The following is a 22,204-nucleotide window of genomic DNA, read 5'->3' on the forward strand; positions in this document are numbered from 1 at the left end:
GTTGTGCTTTAAAAAGTAGGCAATAAAAGACAAAATATACATGATTGTAATAGTTCTCTCCGTGAGACCTGTATCTATGTGTTTGCACAGCTGTGAAGTATAGGGAATCACATTCATGATTCATGAGGATTTAAGCCACACGGATAAACTAATAATATTTGTGGACACACAGTTAAGCTCACAGAAATGATGCATGCAGACAGACAGAGGTGCACTGGGGGAGGGATCTCATCTGCAGCATTACAGCTGTTTAAAAGCCCCACATGCATGTCCAGGGCACCTGTAAACAGACCATCCCCAGAGACACCACAGCATTCCTCCGCATTAGGCTACTAGCATTACTGGGCATGAAACATATTGGACTCAGTTAGGCGTTTAGATCGTTGATGGGTTTCTCTGTTGCTATTTGTGGATCTGTTGTCAGTTACACAGGCGACACAAACAGAAGGACAAACAGACATTCAGATGGGTGGAGTTTACAACAGCTAAGCTGTTTACTTCATAGAACCATGAAAACCTTCCAGCTGCCTTCCAAGTAATTTATTGCATTGCCTTTTGTCTCCCAACCCCCCAGCTAGCAAAAGTGCAATCATCCTGATTTGGCACGAGGTTTTATGATAGGGAAGAGGTGAAACAGAGAGCCCTGGTTTCTTGAGCTGTTCACCCATCATGCCCCAGGAGGATGCTGGCAGTGATTCAAGGTAAATCAAATGATCAGCTCAATACAGTCACATTTTTACATTTTCTGAGGATTTCTTCAACAGCTGCTTTCAGATAATTTATTGCGAGACATTTGTTGTTGGTGTCACAGTACAATTTGGCTGCAACTAGAGCAGCTGAACACAGTTTTGCTATGGGCCAGTTGGGATCCCATGAATGGCTGGAAATATGTTGTGCATGAACACAGTTTGATAAATAAAAAACTAAAAATATCGTGGATATCATTTAGCAATGATTTACTCCACATAAAGGCCTCAAAGTTACACCATTTAGTCAGTGCGGGTAACTAAATACACAAAAACCAACAAATCAAACTAAGTCTGCAGCTGGCTACGATTTGGGCCTTTGCCAGTTTTAATTGACAAAGGTCTCATGTGTCTTTGAGTTTTGACACATGAGACTAGAGCAATGCTACTTTATAGCTCAGTCACACTAGAATAAAAATAGGATATCAACCTCCTTGGAGAAAAGTTGCCCAGTGATTGCACTGAATATTTTTGCGTTAAGATACCAGAGGCTGAGCGTGCAACACCCTTTACTTTTGGATGGTAACTTTCAATCGACAAAGGATTGAAAGACAAGAAAGACAAGAAAACTCGCAGCGTGGCTTGAGTGCCGGTGATGTCTTTACTTGACTGTGATAGGTCAAAACGCCTGCTGTGGTGCTAATGTGAGGGTTAGATGCTCAACTCCCACAGTGACCACTCACAAAACACATGCAGTTTCAATGAACCCTGCAAAGGTTTAAAGAGCAGCCTCAGTTGCTGCACAGTATGTATTTGCTCATGTCATGGAGCAGTGAGTGCCTGTGTTGACCTTTAAAAAAGGGAGGCCTGACCTAGAATCAAAAAACTAGGAGCGGAAAAAGCACAGCAAAACGGAAAACTGGGGTTCTCCCTTGTAAAGCCATTGAACTGAGTTTACTGCTCACTGCGGTTTTCCACTAGGGAAAATTTCCACGGTCATCTCCCTGACAATGCTGCTCTAGCACAACCCAGAACAACAAACTGTGAGTCAGCTGTGGATCCAACTATGTGTGTGTGTGTATAAGACATGAAAAATGTGCGCTCTATGCTCATAAATGTGTGTGCGTGCATGTGCATGTTTGTGCGTCTATGAACGTGCATGTAAGGAGTCTTTCCGACATCTGCATTCCTCTGTGGAGTGGGCTGGGACAGGGACCAGAGTGGAATGCCCCTTTGGGGAATAAACAGGAGATACATACAGATAGAGGAAGTCCTCCACTGTCGGTTGTTACTGGAGAAAGTGTGTGTGCAGCTAGAGTTATGCGTCTTCTATGCTGAAGATGCAGGGTGGAGTGAAGGGTTTTTCCTACAGCTGACTATGTGGACTTGACTCAAAACAAATCTCAGCATCCACTGATCTAGTAACGCATCAAGCAATGTGGGTACTGTCATGTTCAATAAGTCCAAAGCACCAGATCTGTGTGTTCTCAGTGCATGACCCTGTGTGGATAAAAATATCCCCACTGTTTATGCTGCTTTGTGGAAACACATTCCTTTTGTTTCTTTTTGGCATCTTTTCAAAAGAATCATTCTAAGTGTGTCAGAAAATATCCACAGATAAACTGACCAATCAAAGTACCTTTAAAATTTCACTGTATTTCTCTTGCAACCCCTATTATGTTTCTATAATTCTCTTCAGCAGAAATCAGCTGAACGGTATAAACATTATTAAGCTACAACATGTTGCCGGTTCTTTGGTGCTTTTTAAAAGTTCTTTAGTTTTTGGGGGTTTTTTTTGCTGGTTTTATATCTATAAGATGGTTTAGGTGACATGAGGGTAATGAGGCTGCATTAGCCAACTTATTAGCTCAGAAAGGGATCAACTTAGAGCGCCAACATTTATAGAAAAGTCTGAATCAGTGTTGAATGATACATTACATTTCTGTAACCAACCACTGTCAGTCCAGCATCTAGAATGCCAGATAATAACTGTGTAGCAAAACACAGTCAAAAAACAGAGCTTCATGGATTCCCCAAATCCATAACAGTGACTATATTCATCATGCATGACCATGAAGGATATTAAGGTATTATCTGTCTGTGTTTTGAGGGTGAGTCTTGGTTTATGAAGCCAGATTAACAGTCCTAGAACTTACAGGCAGCAACCAACACATTTAATTATTAACCAACCATGAATCAGATTCTTTAATTAAACACATCAACAAATTAAATAGAAATATTACCGGTATAAATAATTTTCATGAATTTGACAACCTCTAAAAAAGTGACAGACATGAGAAAAAAGTGCACAAAAATTTTCCTTTGAAATTGAGGAAGACTTAAAAAATAAACATGATATTTTGAGTACTGAGGTGCCAGGGAATTTAACGAATAATTAGGCAGATTTGAATTTGAGCTTACTTTTTTATTACAATTATTATTCTAGCACCATGAAAACATTTCTGTTTTTTCACCATGCTGCAGTATTATTTGGCCTGTATGTGCTATTGGCTATGAAATAAAATGATATAAAGCTTTTATGAGGTGTTGTAAACGCATAAATGCAAAAAATATGGGTCATTTTAACCCACCGCTTTGTGCTTGCTAGGCAGCATGATGGTGTTATGATACATCATGTGTACTTCAGCTTTTGTGGATATAACTGAGATGTTGCTGTCATGGAATTAAAGCTACAGCATGCTCTCATAATGTGCTGCAGGTGCATAATTGCAAAAATTAGGTCATTTGAGCCCATTACTATGTGGTTTCCAGGCAAACTGATGGTGTCCTAATAAATCATGAACTTTTGTGGGTATAAGTTAATATGTTGCTGTAGTGAAATAGAAACGATACAATGCTTTTACAAGGTATAGCTGCATAAATGCTAAAAAAAAAAAAAAAAGGGTTGTTAGGCTGCTGTTAGGTGGTTGCTAGGCAATGTGACAATGTCATCATATCTGATATAGATAAGAACCTTTCTGGGCCTAAGATGTACCTGTGTGTCAAGTTTGGTTACTCAACTCCTGATCCTGTGGGAGGAATTGGCGGCCCAGACTCAAACACTTACTAATATAGTAAGAAGATTAACAGACAAAAATAACTGCATAAAAATAATACAAATTAAAAAATGTGTGTTCTGGATGTGAGGCTGAGTATCTGTCATCTGCTTACCCTAGCACAATGAGCTCTCCATACTTCACTGGCACTTTGGTGGAGGCGGTGGTGGAGATGTTTTCCTGCTCCGGGGAGTACATTGGGCACGGTTGATTGAGGTCTGGAGGAATTGGAGGCAAGGAACGATGGGTGAGATGCAACGGGGTCACGGGAGGAAGGAAGGGGCAACGAGGGGAAGGGAGGGGGTTGGTGCTGATCGAATGGAGCACTGGGGAGAATAAGGAGAAGAAGGAAGGGGAAGGGTCAGCTGAGCCTCAGCTCCACCCTGTCATGCTTCATGGGTCCGTCTCTTGTAGCTCCACTTGTTCTACACTGAAAAGTGACAAAGACACAAAGATTAGTGTGTTTACTCACAGACAGTCCTGGTATCAGATCATTTAGATACACACTTTACTATTTTCACCTCAGGCTGAGAAGTAAAATGACCTTAAAGACTTTACAAAGTTGGGCATCCTTTCATCTTCACTTATAGAATAAACTACAAGTTTAAGATTTTAACAAGCCCTCAATCATGAGGCTGTCCTTTATAGGGGCTCCACATGTGTAAGTTATTTAATGCCACTTTAAATGAAGATTAATGAAATGACATTAAGAACAAATCTTTGTGTACGGGGATCAAAATTATAGCCGGCTGCAGCCACAAAACTTTGTAAATAAGACTTATAAATTAACCCCATAAAAGATGGTAATTAAAACAACAGAAGAAGCAGAAATGAAATAAACTGATAATTATAAATGAGACCAGAACCGATGACAGATGGAGATAGATGGAAATGATTTGGTAAGTTTTTCCTGAATCTTCACCAGTGTTGGTGTCGACCAGAAGAATATCCAGGCGGCCTGTTCCAGATTACACGAGGGGTCGAGCTGGTTCACAGTTTACAAGCATGTCTGAGCGATATTAAGGTCCCAGATGTTGCAGGGTCTTACTAACATCCACTAAAATTTTAAAATCAATTCTAAATTTAACGCAAAGCCAAAGTAATGACCTCAGAACAGGTGTCATATGGTTATATTTTCTTCTTCTTTTTAAACTGCGGAATCTCTGAAGTCAATTAAGATGCTCTTTTGATATTCTTTCGAATATCACGGCCATATTGTGACCATAATCAGTCCGTGTGGTCTGAATATGGTCACACTAGACAACCTTAAACTTCCGCAGATTAAATAAATAAAGGCAAATGTCTACACCTTCACATGTCTGGATGGGAAATCTTTCTGCTGACTGATCTGGGTGTCTGCGTTAAGCGCTTTGAGTCATTTTCTGAAGTCAGCATTTATACACAACTTTCTAAATACACAGGAAATCAAAGAAAGGAGAAGAGAAAGAGAGTGTGTGTGAGAAAAGAAGGCATGAGAAAAATGGAGAGGATGGACTTCCTGTTACTTTAAATTTAACTCACGACCTTTCTTGTGTAAGTCCCCCTCTCTTCCAATTACAAGGTAAAAAAAAAAAAAAAAGAAGAAAAACAGCATGCAAATCTTTCCAAATAAGAATATCATCACTTCAAATCCAGGCAACCCTCCACATATGAAGCAGAATATTCCCTGAGTGCCTATTTGCTTAGAGAGCGCATGAATAAAGTATAGGAAGTAAAGTGTTTTGATGAAGAGTGGGGGTAGGTTTGTTGTTTCTCAGTACTCTTAGTGAGGCTAATACAGTCCCAAAAGACTGAGCGTTAGGTTCACGCAGAGGCCTTCCAAATAAATATTTAAGGCACAATGCCCTATTTAGTTTGAACTAAAGGCAACAGTTATATGAGCACTTGTGGAGCATCAGAGTACACCATTTAAAATCAAATCGAGCCCGAATCCAAGGACGTGGCTTGTAGTTGATAATTAAACAACTCACAAAAACTTCCTTTAATAGACTAGACTTGTTTTAGGACCAAAGTTAGAAGAGATTCATCTTTGCAAAAGACTAAAACACCAGAGGCATCAGTACCACTCGCCTCTGTCCAGAAAATAAAGCTTGTTCCAGGAGTTGGTTTTCTTTAATCTGAGATCAACTGGCCACTAAATTGCTATCGAAGGTTTTTGTTATTACAGATGTGTCTGACCTGACTGCAAGCTCTCAACTTGTGGTTAGAATTACTTACTTAGTGATTCTTAGTTTGTTAAATAAAGTCTGAATTTGTAGCACCAAAACCACTAATAACAGGTGTCCTATGCAGCATGGCATAGGTGAGCGCCTAAGCCATGCTGCAGTTAAACTGCTGTCCTGCAGAAATTACCTAACTATTTGAGCAGAAATTTCTTAATTTCTGTTTCAGATGTACGAGGTTTCAACTGGAATCTAAATGCAAGTAGCAATGCAATCTTTGTGATTTTCGCAGAGTTGTCACAGTCAATCACCATATTCTCACATGTAAGATTGCCACCTTGAGCCATGCAATCACAAACTGACAGCAGAGCCACTTTGCCACACCAAAGTGGCTTTGAAGACAGAAGCTGACTATGAATGTTTGCAGACCTGGTTTCAATCTCTTAAGCAATCATCTCAAAGGCAACAAAACTGCACACTCACGCCACACGGTCGTAAAACCTCTGCTCGTGCCACGCTCTCCAATTACGCCAAGTCCCCATACCACCAGCATCAGTAGCCTTCTATAGGCAAGCTGGCCATTAAAGCACTTTTACACTGTACATTTCTCTCTGCCCTGCTGTTATCACAGATGTGTTTAACTCGCTTGTCATCCTAACAGAACGAATTATCACAGTAACAAGTGTCAAATGTATTGTGAATGAGGTTTTCTTACCTCTGGAACAGAATCTGGAAGTTCAGAGGAAAGCTTTTTATGGAAAGGCATCTCTCATCAAACTATTCCAGAAATGAAAAAGCTACTTCCCAAAATATATATTAAAAAAAAGATGTTCTGCTGTTAAGAACAGTGCACACATGAAATAGAACGCACAGTACCATGCTGTGCAAAACAAAGTCTGATATGATTTGTTGCCCTCACTTTTAGAAGTCTGCTGATTACGCCTACAGCTCATATGCTCAGTGGGTTACTAGGAGGAAGATGCCTCTTTGCGCTAAATGGTAGATGCATACACATAAACAGTTCCCACACAGAAACAGGAAGTCAGAGTGTTTATACCACCACAAGCGCCGCTTTCAGGCCGATCAGTTGTGACAAGCTGTGGGTATCAGTGGTGCACCCAACTCTCATTTTTTCTACTGCTTCGACATGTCATGTGCAAATTAAGCTCGCAGTAGCTCAAAACGTTACCTGGAGACGAGTAAATATTACAGCAGAGAGCATGGGGAAACACTGCATTGTGGTTTACACTTGAGTGGCAGTTTCTAGAGGTGAGAACACATTTACATAATTTAGTTCACTGGTGAAGAAAGGCTTTCCCAGGTTCAGCTTTGGGCAGCTTTTAATGACCCAGAAACCTACTTCTTGGTCTTGCTGACAGTAATCTGATCTCTCGTCATAACATGAGAAAAATAACATGAGGGAGGAGTTGGTTTTTTAAGTACTCAGATGAGGGCATCACAACTAAGATTTTTAGGAGCTAGACGCTTTACATGCTAAATGCTCATGCAGTCATAAACTGCTTTACAAAAAGATCCATGTAGCCACAGTGATATTACTCACTGGTTTTGGACCACGTTCTCTATTATTTTTTGGAGCCAGAGGTGACCATATTTAGATGCCTGACACCTACCTTTGTCATGACACCTATTCATCAGATAGATAAACTCTAGTATTCAAGTGGATGAGCTCAACCTGTGAGCTTTCTAGAGCTCTAAAGTTGGGTATTTTAAAATGAGTGTCTATGGGGAATGACAGTAGGCAGCAAAAGATGGATGCAGTTACCATGATGTTCCCCACAAAACCTCAAAATCTGTTTTTTTGCCACCATCTTGGCGTTGTGAAACCAGATGTGACATGAGGGGGACTATGTTGGCAAATGGCGGTGGTTAACAACTTGTGAGTGACAGGCAACTGGGAAATCCTCCTTTCTGAAACTTCAATATGACTGGAAATGAGTGATGTCATGGCCCAGGACTGCTTTGCCATAGAATCCTATAAGATGAGAGCCCCTTTTTGCAACCACAGACATCACTTCTTTGTGGCCAATAAAAAGAGCTTGAGTTTAACTCATGTCTTGTCTTTTTGAAAACTAAAAAACAAAAATTTGGTCCACCCCAAGGATCGGGTCCCCGGACACAAACAGAGTAATATAGTGTACGCTGTTAAGTGCCAGGAGGATTGCTAGGATTAATACATCGGGGAAACCAAACAACCTCTGGCTAAGCGGATGGCACAACACAGAAGAGCCACCTCGTCAGACCAGAACTCTGCAGTCTATTTACACCTACAGACTAGTGGACACTCTTTTAATGATGAGGATGTACACATCCTGGACAGGGAGGAACTCTGGTTTGAGCGGGAAGTCAAGGAGGCGATTTAGGTGAAAAGGGAAAGACCATCTCTGAATCGAGGAGGGGGCCTAAGGGTACATCTTTCGCCATCTTGCAATGCTGTGATTGCAGCCTTTCCCCAACTCTCTTTGAATCGTACTCATGGCCATTGATCAGTGGTCTTTGATCAATGAGCTTTGATCAGTGGTTGTTGATCAATGGTCACGAGCATTTGCATATTAATGAGCAAGGAACTGCTCTCACAGCCCATTGTTCCTTCAGTGGTGCTGGTTTCAGTCATTATGTAAATGTACTGTTTATAAGATTGGGAAAACCTGCAGTCAGCTGAGACTGAAGAAGTCACTTGGATGAGTAACGAAACGTTTCTCCCACTGAAAACGCTACGTCCAGATGAACAGAATCAACTTTTTGGGATTTGAAAACTATTGTTACTAGACACAGACAGCGCAGCGATATTCAGTGTTAGTACATCTGGTACCAAGCTGGGACTACACATTATTTTTATCTGATACAATGGTCACAGTGTCAGATTAGCTGATTATTGTATTTGACTGAGAACTTGGTAATAAAAAAGACAACTGGTGACGACTGTGTGCTCACAGATCTCTGTGGAAGATTCACAAAAATTCCAACGTGCTGTATCTGGTTCAGAGTAGACAATATCAGATGATCAGGCACGTCATTTCACCCCATCAGAAAGATTATGACTTACTTAGATTAGCCAGAACTGTTGTGGCATTGCTGACACTTGAAGAGCAGAGTTCAGCAGGTGCTGAAAAGAGCAGTGAATCCTCTCAGCTTATCCCGACACTAGACACTACTGTGAAACTAGATGCAGCCCACATGCTCCTCTTACAGAAGAGGTTAAACCCACTAACCCTAAACCTCGACTCTGAATTATCAGCACACATGAAAACACACGTCTTACTGTACAAAAACACACACACACACACACACACACACACACACACACACACACACACACGTTTGCACAATCAGCAGTGCTGAGCAAACTGTTGGCTGACTCACTGGGAATTGATTTTTTTCCAATGGATCTAGACGTTGAAAACAAAGCAAAAACAGGTCAGGATGCTGTGGGTTTCATTACTGGAAGCGGCTCCAGGGTGTTGATCTTTCTGTCTCAGCTCAGAAAAACCAGTAGCTGCCTCTTCAGGAACAAAAACTGCGCATTCTGTTTTTTTCTTAAAACACGACCGAGGTAATGGTGAAAAGTGAGGTGGGATTTGCGGTGCTGGATGCACATTTATGGACTCAGCCATGTTCAAACAAAGCTACACTAAATGGACAGCAAAGTGGACCATAACGAACAAACACAATCATTTAATCTGAAAGTTATTTTCTGGCTAATAGATTAATCATTTGCTCTACAGACAAAAACTCTGCAAATCTAATATTTTGTCACTGCTGGCATCTTCACATACTCACTTTACATGTCTTTAAAAACAAATGGGTGCTTTCACTCAAGAAAAAAACTGGGCAACGATAAAGAGTGCTGCGGATTCATTTTCTGGCAGCTCTTCTCTGCTTTAATTTGGTTTAAACAATTTGTTAATCTGCCCACATCATTTGCTTAAAGAATCATCTTTCTGAGGAAAATAAATGCATTTTGTATTACGGACTAATAATATCCATAAACTGGAGGAGCTGAGGGGGAGCAAACTGTTTAAAAAGGACGTCCCCTGTACACATACGTTGCATACACTGCATGGGCGTGTATATAATTTTTTTAATGTGTGTCTGACTAAGCTCTCGGCCTCTGCAGCTTCATGACATAGAGCTCCGTGTGGCTGCATGCCAAGTGCTGCTTAGCGACCGAGACACAGTCCTACAACAATAGGGCCATATCTCAGAAAGGCTGACTTTGCTGGCCGAGGTCACTGCTTGTAACGGTGAGCTGCTGACAGCGAGAACAGAACCCTCAAAATCAAAAGCCTTCTGAAAAGTTTACTTCATGAAGGCACCTGCTATTCTCACTGGCTTCCAAAAGAGCTCAACACATGATGAACACACACCAAATTTTTCATATTTGCATGCAGGATAGCAGCTGTACTTCTTCTTTTTAATGCATCGCCAACTTAGCAACAGTGCAACATGTCAAACTGTGCTATTTAGTGTATGCCATTGAGCAACACAGAGCCGTGCCCAGTGAAACCGAGCTTGCATCAGCCCCCCACGCCACACACTTAACAGAGATCTCTGCAGGATTTGAATCCAGCACAATGCTTTCATGTTGAGTTAAAATGTGTGCAGTTCTTAAAAAGGGTTGTGTTATGGTAAGTTAAAGGCTGACACACTTTCAGGATCACAAAGCACAGCTTTGTTGAAACAAACAACATAACTACAGAGGCAGCGTGTTTCTCGGCTGGCAGGTCAGGAACCTGAAATAGGTCAGAAAATAGAACTAACAGGGTCGTTCCTGCTTCAGGAACAGCTATTGCTGACCACTTGGTAAATAAAACTGTCTATTAGATAGAGTAAATGGACCCCAGTTTAATGGAATGGTTTAAGAAAATAATCTTATTACAGTTCCAATGACTTTTCTTTGGCTCTGTATGCAGGAAATCCCTTAACTACTCCGCAAAGTCTAGTGCATGACTGAGTGAGAAGGCAGGTCCTGATATGCATGAGCTGCTGGCCTAAGGCCTTCAGCTTGGCTCATGTGAAAACACCTCCCAAAACGGACACTTATCTACATATTAGTGACATTTTTAAGTGATTTAAATTCCTACTTTGGTGCCACAATTCCTACATGCAGCCCTAATGAAATCCCAACAGAGACAGACTTCAATATAGAAGCTAAAAGTGCAGTGTTATTCTATTATCTAATCTAAAAACCCAAATGAAGGCATGTTATTGTTTGAGCGTATGTTTTAGGTGGAGGTCCTGACTATACATTAGCAAGATTTGTCAAGAAAAGATGCTCAAGAGGACACAGAAAGACTAAAGAAGGACTTTGGACACCTAAGATTGATTAGGAAGGAAAGAAAACCAGGACCTCCTACAGTGCAGCATCTTCATTACTGGAAAGCGGTAATGAAATCCTCCTGGCAAAGTGGGTCATCCGATCAATAAATAATCACAGATGTCTGGTACAGAGTCAAAGGGGATGGCATGTTTTAGCTCTTTTGGACTAGATGAGGTATTTAATATGAAATACCTGTTGCTTTGTGAAAAGATAACCTGGACTTTGTCGGTTTTTTAGTGTGAAATTGTACAGAATTAGAGAGGAGATCTTTAAATTCCAGTTTTAGCAAATTCAATTTTTTTTTACTTCCCCTTCATCTTAATAGCAAAGATGAAAGCTGCATTTGATGCTACTATAATCCAACACAGTGTATGGCGATGCTAAATTTTTTAATAACTGAGTCTCTGAAATAAAATCCACCTCATATTACTGTTCTTGAAAACACACAAACTGCCCGGGTATTCTGCCTGCTTGCTTAACAGTAAATATAATCCAATGCAGGCTGAAAATAGGTAACTGTTGTTTTGTTAGTTTGGGCTTCTGTGTAAAAACGAGAATTCTACGTGAGGAAAGAAATAAGCTCATCTCATCACTTGTGGCTCCTGTGATCTTAATCAAAGCTCTTTGTGACGAAGGTCATCATATGCCTAATCATCCCAGTATTACTGGCTCTCACCACATCCTCAAACGCTGAGGCTTTTAGGCATCTCACACCTTTCATGTTTCCTATGAGTGGCGTGCAAGCGAGGAGCTTTGAGCTCCCCAGCTGTTTCGTGCTGAGCAGCAGAATCACGTGCGCTTCAAAAGCTCGCAGCTTTTTAAAAAACAGAATCTCTCCCTCCGCCATCGGGCCGAGAAGCAGCGACATGAGGGGGGCTTTAACTTCTTTCCATCATGTGTGCATAAAATCAGAAATTCTAATGCATCGCGCTAGTGTGAACTGAATTTTCCTGCATCTCGAGCCCAGAGCTCACTTTACAGAAAGGTGCTAAGTTCAAGACAACAGTGCCAAAGTCAACTCTGCATTCAAAGAACCCAGAGTCACATCTGCAGTCAGAAAAATAGACACATAACATGATGTGCACTACTGTACTGTCAGTCGGTGGAGTATGGTTAGAGAAACTGCTGAATCTGCACACAAGCAGCTGGAAACAAATAAGACAGAGTAGGGAGAGGTGAGACGTTTTCTTAAATGCAAACGTCGCTGCTCAAGCAAAATATCCAAAAGTCTTCATTTTAGTGCTTAAAAGGATTGATCAATCAGTTATTTATGATTGCCCCTTAACTCTGAGCAGTAGGGCTGTGCGATATGACCAAAATCTCATATCCCGATATAAGAATTCTATCATCCCGATAACGATATAAATCACAAAAATGTAACATTTTCTGTAAATTCTGTGAATCTCGTGCAGCTCGACTTGCGGGAAGTGTTTCCAGCTGCGCGTCGTGTAGCTGGAGTCAAGTGTTTTAACCGATGCATAAAACTATACATTTTTAGACATAAGTTGTAACGGCCACCGTTTTCTTTGTGAGTATTTATTACACGGCGTGCTGCAGGGAAAAGCCTGTTCTAACGTTTGAGTCTAAGGTTTATTTTTTAGCACCTGGCGGCTCTTTTTTAATTCTCATCCGTAAATAATCTGCTCTTTCACGTGATTCAGTTTATTTTGAAAAGTCTCAACAGGATCTTGAGCTTTATTGTGAAAGGTTTATGTGGAACATAAACAAGCGGACACGCGATGGTGTCGTTGTTGCTAACGACAACGCATAAAAACAGGCGCTTGTCCGTCCGTAGTGTGGTTATATTAAATATAAGAGAAAGAGAGAACTTTAAGAAATTAATATAGCCACTACAGTGACCATCAAAACGACGAAAAAAATATTGCCGTAAACAGTTTCTTTTGCGACACCACGAAACAAACAATAGCGTAAAATGAAGGATAGACGTTTTTATATCGTCATCCGATATATATCGTTATATTGAACAGCCCTACTGAGCAGACTTATTTAGTCTACTTACTGCAATAGAAAGGTGAAAAAACTGTTGTAAACAGAGAACACGGCAATGTAGAGCAGCAAGAGAGATACTCGGTGGTGCTGAAGGACAGCCGTGCTGTGACAAACGTTTTAGCTCTGATTGCAATCTGTGCTGAAACCTTTTTATGTCACAGGTGAAAGCTCTTGAAACCGTGATGCTTACAAGTGAAATATCAGAAACCCACAGCAAATGAAAAACATCACGATATTCTGAGCTACTTCAGAGATACAGTGGGTGTTGTCCTACTTTCCAACTGAATTTACAAAAATACTTTATTGGTACAAGTGTTGGTTTATGGTAATGTCAGTAAGACACCTGCTCCCACCCACTGTGCCGTATTTCTAGGTACCAGCCTGAACATCAAAGATGGTTACAGTGCAGCAAAACCAAAGAGGGTTCCCATCAACCAAAAAATGGTCGAATGCATGAGCAGTTTTTTTTACTGTTTTTTAGATGCCTCTAAATTCTCATATAGAAATGATTTCTTTTCCCTGCACAAGTAACCTTCTTTAGTACAGATTTAAGGATACCATCAAGATAGAGCACAAAGGAAGTTTATAAATATTCATTGTGCTTTTTCTAAAGTGAATTAAAATCTTTGTATCCTCATCCAGTGGCTAATCATCTCACACCACCAAGAATGTGAAAAACAAAACTCTTTGTCCCCGTCACACTCCCAATCTGCCTAACCTGCGTTCTGTATGGAAACCAGGGTAAGCTTCTTGAGCTCAGCAGAGCAGCGAAAACAAATCTGAGTGCAGAAGCTCGTGGCCTTGAGGAATGACCTTCACAGAGAGGAGGTTATTGCTGCTGTGGTCAAAGCCCCTCGCTCATAGCTGCAAATTTGAAATGTAATTCCTGCTACTATCCAAAGTGCAGAAGCACATTTCTGTCATAACATTATTCACTCGAGTGAAGTGCAAATGTAAATCTTATATGTAACTACGGTGACGGCCTGCACCAGCCATCACGGGGCCTGAAATTCATATTTCCAAACCGAGAGGAGTATTTGGCCTTAAATGCTTCCCACAAAAGGGATTTATACACTTTGAGGGTGTTCCAGCACCCTATAAGGGAATAAGGTGGGCAACTTGGGCAAGACGAAGCATGGTTCTACCATCTCCTCTCACTGATCTGTCAGTTATTTTCTATATGATGACATAATCATTGAGTTAATCTTATTAAGAGAAATAACATATTTCTTCAAAAATATTACTTTAAGGACAAGTTTATGAAGTATTTTAACTCAGTCATTTTAAGTTGTCCTAAAATATGACAGAATAACAAAAATTGATACAAACGTTGTAAAATGGGAAACCTTTGCTGACACAATGGCAGCAATATTTTGTCTTAAGAAAGCAACTTAAGGGGCTTTAGTGTAGAACCTTCTTGTGTACTACAAAGCAGCCACTGTAGACTTCAAGGGTCGGGTTAAACATTTACAATTAGGTAAAAACACCTATTAAACAAAGCATAAGAAAAAAAGAGAACAACTGTGATTTTTATTTTCCTAGAAGAATCTCGATGTGGGGGAGGAGTCAGATGGCTCAAATCACAAACCTCAAACACCAGCTGGTTGATGGAAGAGCCAATTTCTCAGCCGACTCAAAATGTTAGCTGTCTGCCAGATTATGATTTCTAATTAAAAAAGGTTTTAAAAAAAGAATAAAAACACAAGGATTGCAGCTGATCAGGGAGACCAGAATGAGTCTAACTTTCAGTGAGCTGATGAGAATAATTTCTGCCTCTTTACCTTTAACGAGAGCCGACAAGATGTTTGTTTGAATAAATTATTAGCTCAGCCTTTTCACATCCAAAGAGCAGTGAGAAGGCCTTTTCTGCAACTAACCCGTCACACGATTAATCTTTGCAGCATCAGGTCAAAGTGCTAATAATCCAAACGCTGACGCCCACAAACAAATTACAACCAAATGTGAAAGAACAAGTTTGATGCAGATGGCGGTGTAAACATAACAATAAAAAAGCCTCACGGGTCTTGACATCAGTCGTCTCTTTATGGCTTTTAAAGAAGGAAAGAGCTTGAGATGAAAGGCTTCCTGCAGGTTCTTGGAATGTCTTTCATTGTTTTTCCAAATGGTGACTAAAACAGAGCATTATCCAGCACATCATGCTGGAGCTTTTACGACCGTAGAAAAAAAAAGGAGGACTGCAGAGTCTTGACCATAAACCTCATCCTCGTAAGTGCTGTTGGTCTTAAAAAACCAGTTTCATCCTAACAAGACCCAATAACAAGTCAAATCATGTGTTAACCCTACAAATTATGGTTAAGTATTTTGGAGAGTTCCGTTTGGGTGTGGGAGGTTGTGTGTGGGAATTTTCTAATCCACTGTGAGCGTTTGTGTGAAGTGAAATGCATTTGTGTGGGCGCAGGCTTGTTTTCGGGGTCTACTCTTCAGTGTGCATAGCTGCACGGGTGGGTCAGTTGAGGAAGATTAGTTTGCACACTGGGAAGATTAGATGCTCGATGATTCAGAAAGTGATCTGGGAAGCAGGAGGGTGAGCAAACGTGATGATAGATTCTCTCTCTTTTCTTTCTGTCTGTGTTTTCCTTTGTCAGCATGGTTAGATCGATGGACATGAACAGCTGGTGTTAACATTACAGGACATGAAAAGAAAGGAAAGAGGAGGAGAACTCTAAGGAAGTCACCCGGGACATGGCACGGAAATGGACTCTGTGAAAGGTGTACACTGTTTGTTCTCAGGAGTGGCCTTCCACTTATGTCTACACTTAAGAGTCCTCAGTCCAGCGCCATGCTTTTTGGACTAGAGTAGCTCTGCACAATTCACAATTCAAAATGATCCCAATTTAATTAAACTGGGCCCCTCAGTTAATACTGTATCAGGAATAGACACACACTCACCAGACACTTCCTTAGGTACACCTGCTGATAAAAAAAAAAATCTATTCAGCCAATCACATGGCAGCAATTCAGTTCATTTAGACACATAGTCATTTTCAAAAGTCATTGTCCCGTTGGAGTTCAAACCGGGCATCACAATAATGAGGAAAGATGATTGGTCGTTAATGCCAGATGGCATCCGAGTATTTTAGAAGCTGCTGATCTACTGGGATTTTCCCACACAACCATCTCTAGGGTTTTTGGACATTTATAGAAAATGTCCAAAAAAAGAGAAAATATCCAGTGAGCAGCAGTTCTCTGGGTGAAAATGCCTCGCTGATGCCAGAGGCCAGAGGAGAATGCCCAAACTGCTTCAAGCTGGCAGAAACTCAAATAACCACTTGTTACAACCAGGGCATGAAGAAGAGCATCTCTGAACACAAAACACACATTAAATGTTGAAGCAAAACCACTCCGGTCAGCTAAGAACAGGAAACTGAGGCTACAGTTCACACATTTCAGTTTCTATGGTTGGGTCAGAATTTGGCACAAACAACATGATAGCGCTTTTCTACTCTCTCGGAGTACTCAAAGCACTCTATACAACATGCCACATTCACCCAATCACACCCATTCACACAAGCACTTTCTTCTAAGCTTTTTACTGCTTCCTAACTAACATTCATAGACATTAATACTCCGATGTATGTATTGGAGAGCAACTTGGGGTTAGTATCTTGCCCAAAAATACTTGGCATGCAGACTGGAGGAACCAGGGATTGAACCTCTAACCTTCCAATCAGTAGACTTGCTCTACCTCATGACCTACAGCCACCCAACATCAACAATTCAGGCTGCAGGTGGTGGCGTAGTACACTTTGGGCTCCTTAATACCAACTAAGCATCATTTAAATGCCAAACCCATCTTCTCATGGCTGCTTCCAGCAGGATGCCTCACCATTTCACGAAGCCAAAATCAAATTCAAAATGGTCCACCTTTCTGGCACCTTACTAAATCAATTCCATGAAGAATTAAGGCAGCTGTGAAGACAAAAGAGTCCAACCTGCTACTAGACAGGTGGACCTAATAACCTGTCTGGTGAGTGTTATTAAAAATAAACAAAAAAAACCCCCACAAGTCAAATTGTAGATGCATTCTGAATACTTTATCTTATTAACTGTTATCTAAAGGTGAGATAAGCTTAATGGTTCAATACAAACATGTACATTAACTGGCACATCTCTACTCGCTGCTTTCTCAGAACATGCACGACTGACCACATGTAAAACAGAACATTGAAGGCTTTGAAATGTTATGAGTAACGAAGAGTCTTGCTCAAAAGTAGTAAATTTTTTACAGAGTGGAGAGATGTTCCAGAGGACCGCTGGTTATTGTCCAAACTGACTGGATGATGCTTCGAGACAAAATCTCAAAATCTGCCTGCGCTTGGCAAATGCCAAGCATTAATTTTCCGTGCTGCTCACACTCTCCTTCAGTGGTGTGACTTGGATTTAAGAAATAGGGCTACAACACCTCCTACAATGTAAAATTTAAATTCTTACAGTTAATGTAAAGATTTTTTATGTTCACAATTAGCTCATCATCAGTCCATTTCTCTATCTATTAAACTTATTTCTAATCAAACAGATTTTTTCTGGTCATAAAATAAACCCCCAAAGAGTACATGAGAGTTATTTCCATCCAGAGAAACTATAATCCAAGACGACCTTGTGTCTGGGAAATTCACGGCTGATGCAATGCTACAGAAAATTAGTGTAGTGTGAATTACATCACCTACAGCTCAGCTGGGTGTACACACAGAGATAAGACGGCATTATCAATAGCAGTCAAAGTGGGAATTCCTAACACGTGCTGCTGAGTGGTAGTTTCAGCAATAAAACTGAAATAAAATTACTGTTTGTATGGCTGGGAGTGGTTTAAATGTATTTTAATTTCAATGTTATTCTGAGGCTAAAGAAATACAGGACCTCACAGGACCATAGGATCATTTCTGTTGGGATTAGACATGCCTGCAGCTCGGCCTGCTTGAAAGTGATTTACACCGAGCCAGTGTGTCGATGCACACAGGAAGTCCCAATTCCCTGCTCTCTCACAGACAGGCACACACTTATCGTGTTCAGGGGTCCCTGGAGGTGCTCTCCAGTGTGCGTCTGTGTGTGGTCCAGTATTTACACCATGATGGATGAACACATAGTGTCAGGCTAGGATCACATGAGCCCCATGACGCTGCTCGACAGGGAGAAGATAAAAAACAGTGGGCACAGTAAGGCAGACAGCGAGTCTGTCCAGCTCAGAGGAAACTGGAGACAAAGGGTGGCAAGTTCAGTTAACCTCCAGGTTTAACTTCTAATAATGAAGCTAAAACACACTTTAACAGAAACTCAACACACTATAACTTTATACTGCACACACTACAAAACTCTTTGTACAGATATATTGGGCAAATCCATGGACAGCTCCTCTGTTTCATTTTTAGTTTTGGTGGTCTCTTTCCTATGAATTTAACTCAATAAGTTGTAATTTGTCCAAATTATACATGTTCTTTCTGTATATTAGTTCTGCTTCTCAAAAGACAGGGCAGTTACCCAAAAATGATCGTCTTTTGTTGTGGTCCAGTCAACTGGTGTCTAAAAGCTCATATTTTACACCTAGACCAAAAAGTTTGCATGTGGTTGTGTGCCCAGATCAAATAATATGATGTTATTCCCACAAGCTAAATTATTTTAAGTCTTTTGACTCATTTTAGTTCATCTGGTTTAAACTGAAATGTTGAATTGATCCTGCCTGGTTGGGAAATTTATCAGTGAACCTCGACTTTGCAGTCCAACGTTGAAAGAGAGACAAATTTAAAGAAATTCAAAACAAAAGAGAAAAAAAATCCAGGATCTAGGTTTTACTGCAGGGTAATTGTGAATTCCTCCTCAAGCTTGCAAGTCTACTCGTCATCTCATCATGAGGATAATTTAATCACTACCCAATCAATAGAATCCCATCAGCTATCACCTAATGTATCAGACCAGTGTTTCCTGCTTTTCAATATTGCCAGTGTATATCTGGATAATTAATAAGTAGGCCACGACTTCCTGTTCTTTATAGCCCAAATACAAATGCTCATTAATTTTGTAAAAAGGCCATTTATCATCTACTGACAGCAGATGGGTTTGAGACTATTTTGGCCACTGTATCCCTCTTTTAATTTACATATGCACTGTTTACATGCATGCAACAAAAGCCCACCCAGGTGTCATCCATAAATACCAATTGGAAGACGAACAAAAACCAAAAAAGCTCCCGGTACCAAAAACTGAATATTCAGATTCATATATCAGTTTATTGTAACTGACTGCTGCAAAATATATGACTTCACTGGATCTCATTTGGTTTTGTTTGTCTTAATCATGAAAGCTGAGCAGAATTGTGATTTACACAAGAAGGGAGACTCAGCCAAAGACCATTAAAGTAAATGTGAATAAGCAGCAGACATACACGACTAGCTCAGGATGGTGCACATATGCTCTCTAGTATGGCAAATAAAAAAATAATTAGCTTCAGCCCATCTGTCATTTTGTATGTGAGGTAGAGTTAAATTTCCTCCCTTTTTATGGAAACATATTAGAAGACATCCATTTTCTGTGGTGTTTGGGCTTTCTGGAGTAACCATTAGCTTATACCAGAGACCTTATAAACTTCTACACAAAGCAGACCAATTTCCCATGTGGTGTTACTCAAACAGTGAGTCTACATAGACACTGTAGTGGCTAATATTAAGCCACGTCGAGCTACTTTTAAGAGGATCTTCCATAGCTGTGACGATGGCGGAAAAAATGAGTAGTTGCTAACAAGGCCGATTACAATAATCCACTTTGGGCCGGATGCCAAGCACTTGACCCGAGGAAGTGTTGCCACAACAATGCTCGCACTCATCAGCTACAAACAGCCAGGCATGAAATATGTGGAGCAGGTCAGGAAGGGGACTTGAACGTTAGGGACAAGGTGAGGAATGTAAACCTGAGCTGTGTTGCTGAAAGCATATGTGAACATGGTGAAGATGGCATCAAAGGTCAAGGGGCTCTGTGTATAAAGCAAAGCTACAAGGAAACATGCAGGAGCATCCCATAAATGCTGCTGCAAGCTCAACACATCTCACACCTCTCTGGCCAATTTTAACCATGAACATGGCACATCCATTTACAAAGCATCTCATATTTCACTTCAAAAGTAAAAATGCTGCCTAGTATAAAATGGCAACACACACCCACCATTCCTAATGGGAGACTGGAGTCAAACCCCTCTGGCATCAAATTCCTGCTGAGAACTTAATTAAATAATTAAAACAAACCATTGGTTGCTCCAGAAGCCCCAATGGACTGCAGCTCCACAAAATCCAAGAGCGCCCCCACGGAAACAAGATCCGCTCAAGGTCTTATAATGTGGGACACCAGCGTTGGACTGTCTGGAGGCTAGGTATATTAGAAGACTAAGTCCACTGTGAACAGAGGTGAATCTGACTCATGGCTAATGTGTCATGGCTCATCCCAGTGTTTCCTTCTTTCCGCATCTTTACTCTCAAATAAAAGCAGCTCAGGATGAGTAATAAAGAATAGAGGTGGTTCCCATGTTTTCCTGTTTTTTTTTCTGAATAACATCCATGTGAATCAGACTTCCCAAAATCTACCTTGAGCTGTGTTAAATTAAGAATAATTAAAATAAGCCTTGATTCTCCCAAAAACTATAGCAGTAAACCCTATTTTGTCTGGCAAATGGAAGAAATGAATTTTACCTCAAGGCCTCTAATACAAGACAAGCTTCAGACAAGCAAATGCCAGACATTTGTAGAAATCTAGTAGTATTTAGTATTTAGTATTTATTTATTTATTGTCATTGTCAAGAACAATGAAATTGCGTTTGGGGCTTCCATACAACCCAAAAAAAAAGAAGAAAATAATAAATACCCCTTAAAACCCAAGTGTACATATTTAACCCAGTGTGACTCCAATGCAATAAGACAATCCTTAGCAATAATGTTCGTAGAAATTCAGACAAAGACCTGAGAAACATGACAAAATACAACAATGCAACCCATTCAATATTATTGTACTGTGAGATATGATATCAGATATGATAGTTATCTATTTAAGAAAGAGGGGGGGGGGGGCAGGAGGGGGAAGAGAATAAAGATATGATGCACCAATGCAGACCAGTTCATTGCTATTAAGAAGTTGGATATGGTTATTGTCCGTGAGAGGGGGGCAGAGAGTTCAGGAGCCTCACAGCCTGTGGATACAGGCTGTTGGCCAGTCTGGATGTTCTGGCCTGTATAGACCTGTACCTTCTCCCTGAGGGCAGCAGATGGAAAAGGTGGCGCGCAGGGTGATGTTGGTCCCGCAGGATACTGTGCACCCTCCTCAGACAGCGAGTGGGGAAGATATTACTGATCTCTGGCAGACTTGTTCCAATAATTCTGCCAGCTTCTTTCACCACCCGCTGGAGTGCTTGCTGATCGGCCTTGGTGCAGCTGGGGAACCACACTAGAAATCCATACGTCAGAACGCTGCTGATGGCACAGTTGTAGAAGTTCAACATCAGAGATCTGGGAATGTGTGCGCTCCGCAGTCTCCTCAGGTAGTAGAGGCGCTGTTGGGCCTTCCGTACAACTGAGGTGATATGGTTGCCCCAGGACAGGTCCTCGGTCACAGTTACCCCCAAGAATTTAAAACTGCTCACCCTCTCATACTACATAATGTGGCTATGTTTGACATCACAAGCTACTATTCAGGTTTTCCTGTGGTGCTATCAATTCATCAGTTTATGAGGGCACTGGGTTTTCCACTAGCAAATACCTAGAAACCTTTAGATCTTCATGTTACAATCATCTAGCAAATATTCACACCTTGAAACACCCCATATGGAAAAGAAATAGAAAAAACCTAAAAAGACTTGCATAAGATGTGGCCTACTTCATATAGTGAATCATATAAGGCTTATATAATTTACTCATGAAAGTGGCCACTTTCTCATTACTTTCATATATTGTTTTAGGA

At 40.7% G+C, this 22,204-nt stretch overlaps 1 protein-coding gene across 4 annotated transcripts in view; it reads right to left on the bottom strand.

Annotated features, from left to right (window-relative positions):
• peli1b (pellino E3 ubiquitin protein ligase 1b) overlaps window positions 1-22,204 on the bottom strand; it is a 68,007-nt gene that overhangs the window by 18,795 nt on the left and 27,008 nt on the right. For 3 of the 4 annotated variants that reach the window (XM_004553461.6, XM_004553460.4, XM_076891481.1), the window contains exon 2: window positions 3,858-4,172. In XM_004553461.6, coding sequence (XP_004553518.1) covers window positions 3,858-3,940 — 83 coding nt within the window. In that variant the 5' untranslated portion in view covers window positions 3,941-4,172. Of the gene's footprint in view, window positions 1-3,857; window positions 4,173-6,619; window positions 6,697-22,204 lie in introns of those variants that run through there. The other variant, XM_004553463.4, reaches the window with a different exon arrangement.

Source organism: Maylandia zebra, linkage group LG13, assembly GCF_041146795.1.
Source record: "Maylandia zebra isolate NMK-2024a linkage group LG13, Mzebra_GT3a, whole genome shotgun sequence".
Classification (NCBI taxonomy): Eukaryota; Metazoa; Chordata; class Actinopteri; order Cichliformes; family Cichlidae; genus Maylandia; species Maylandia zebra.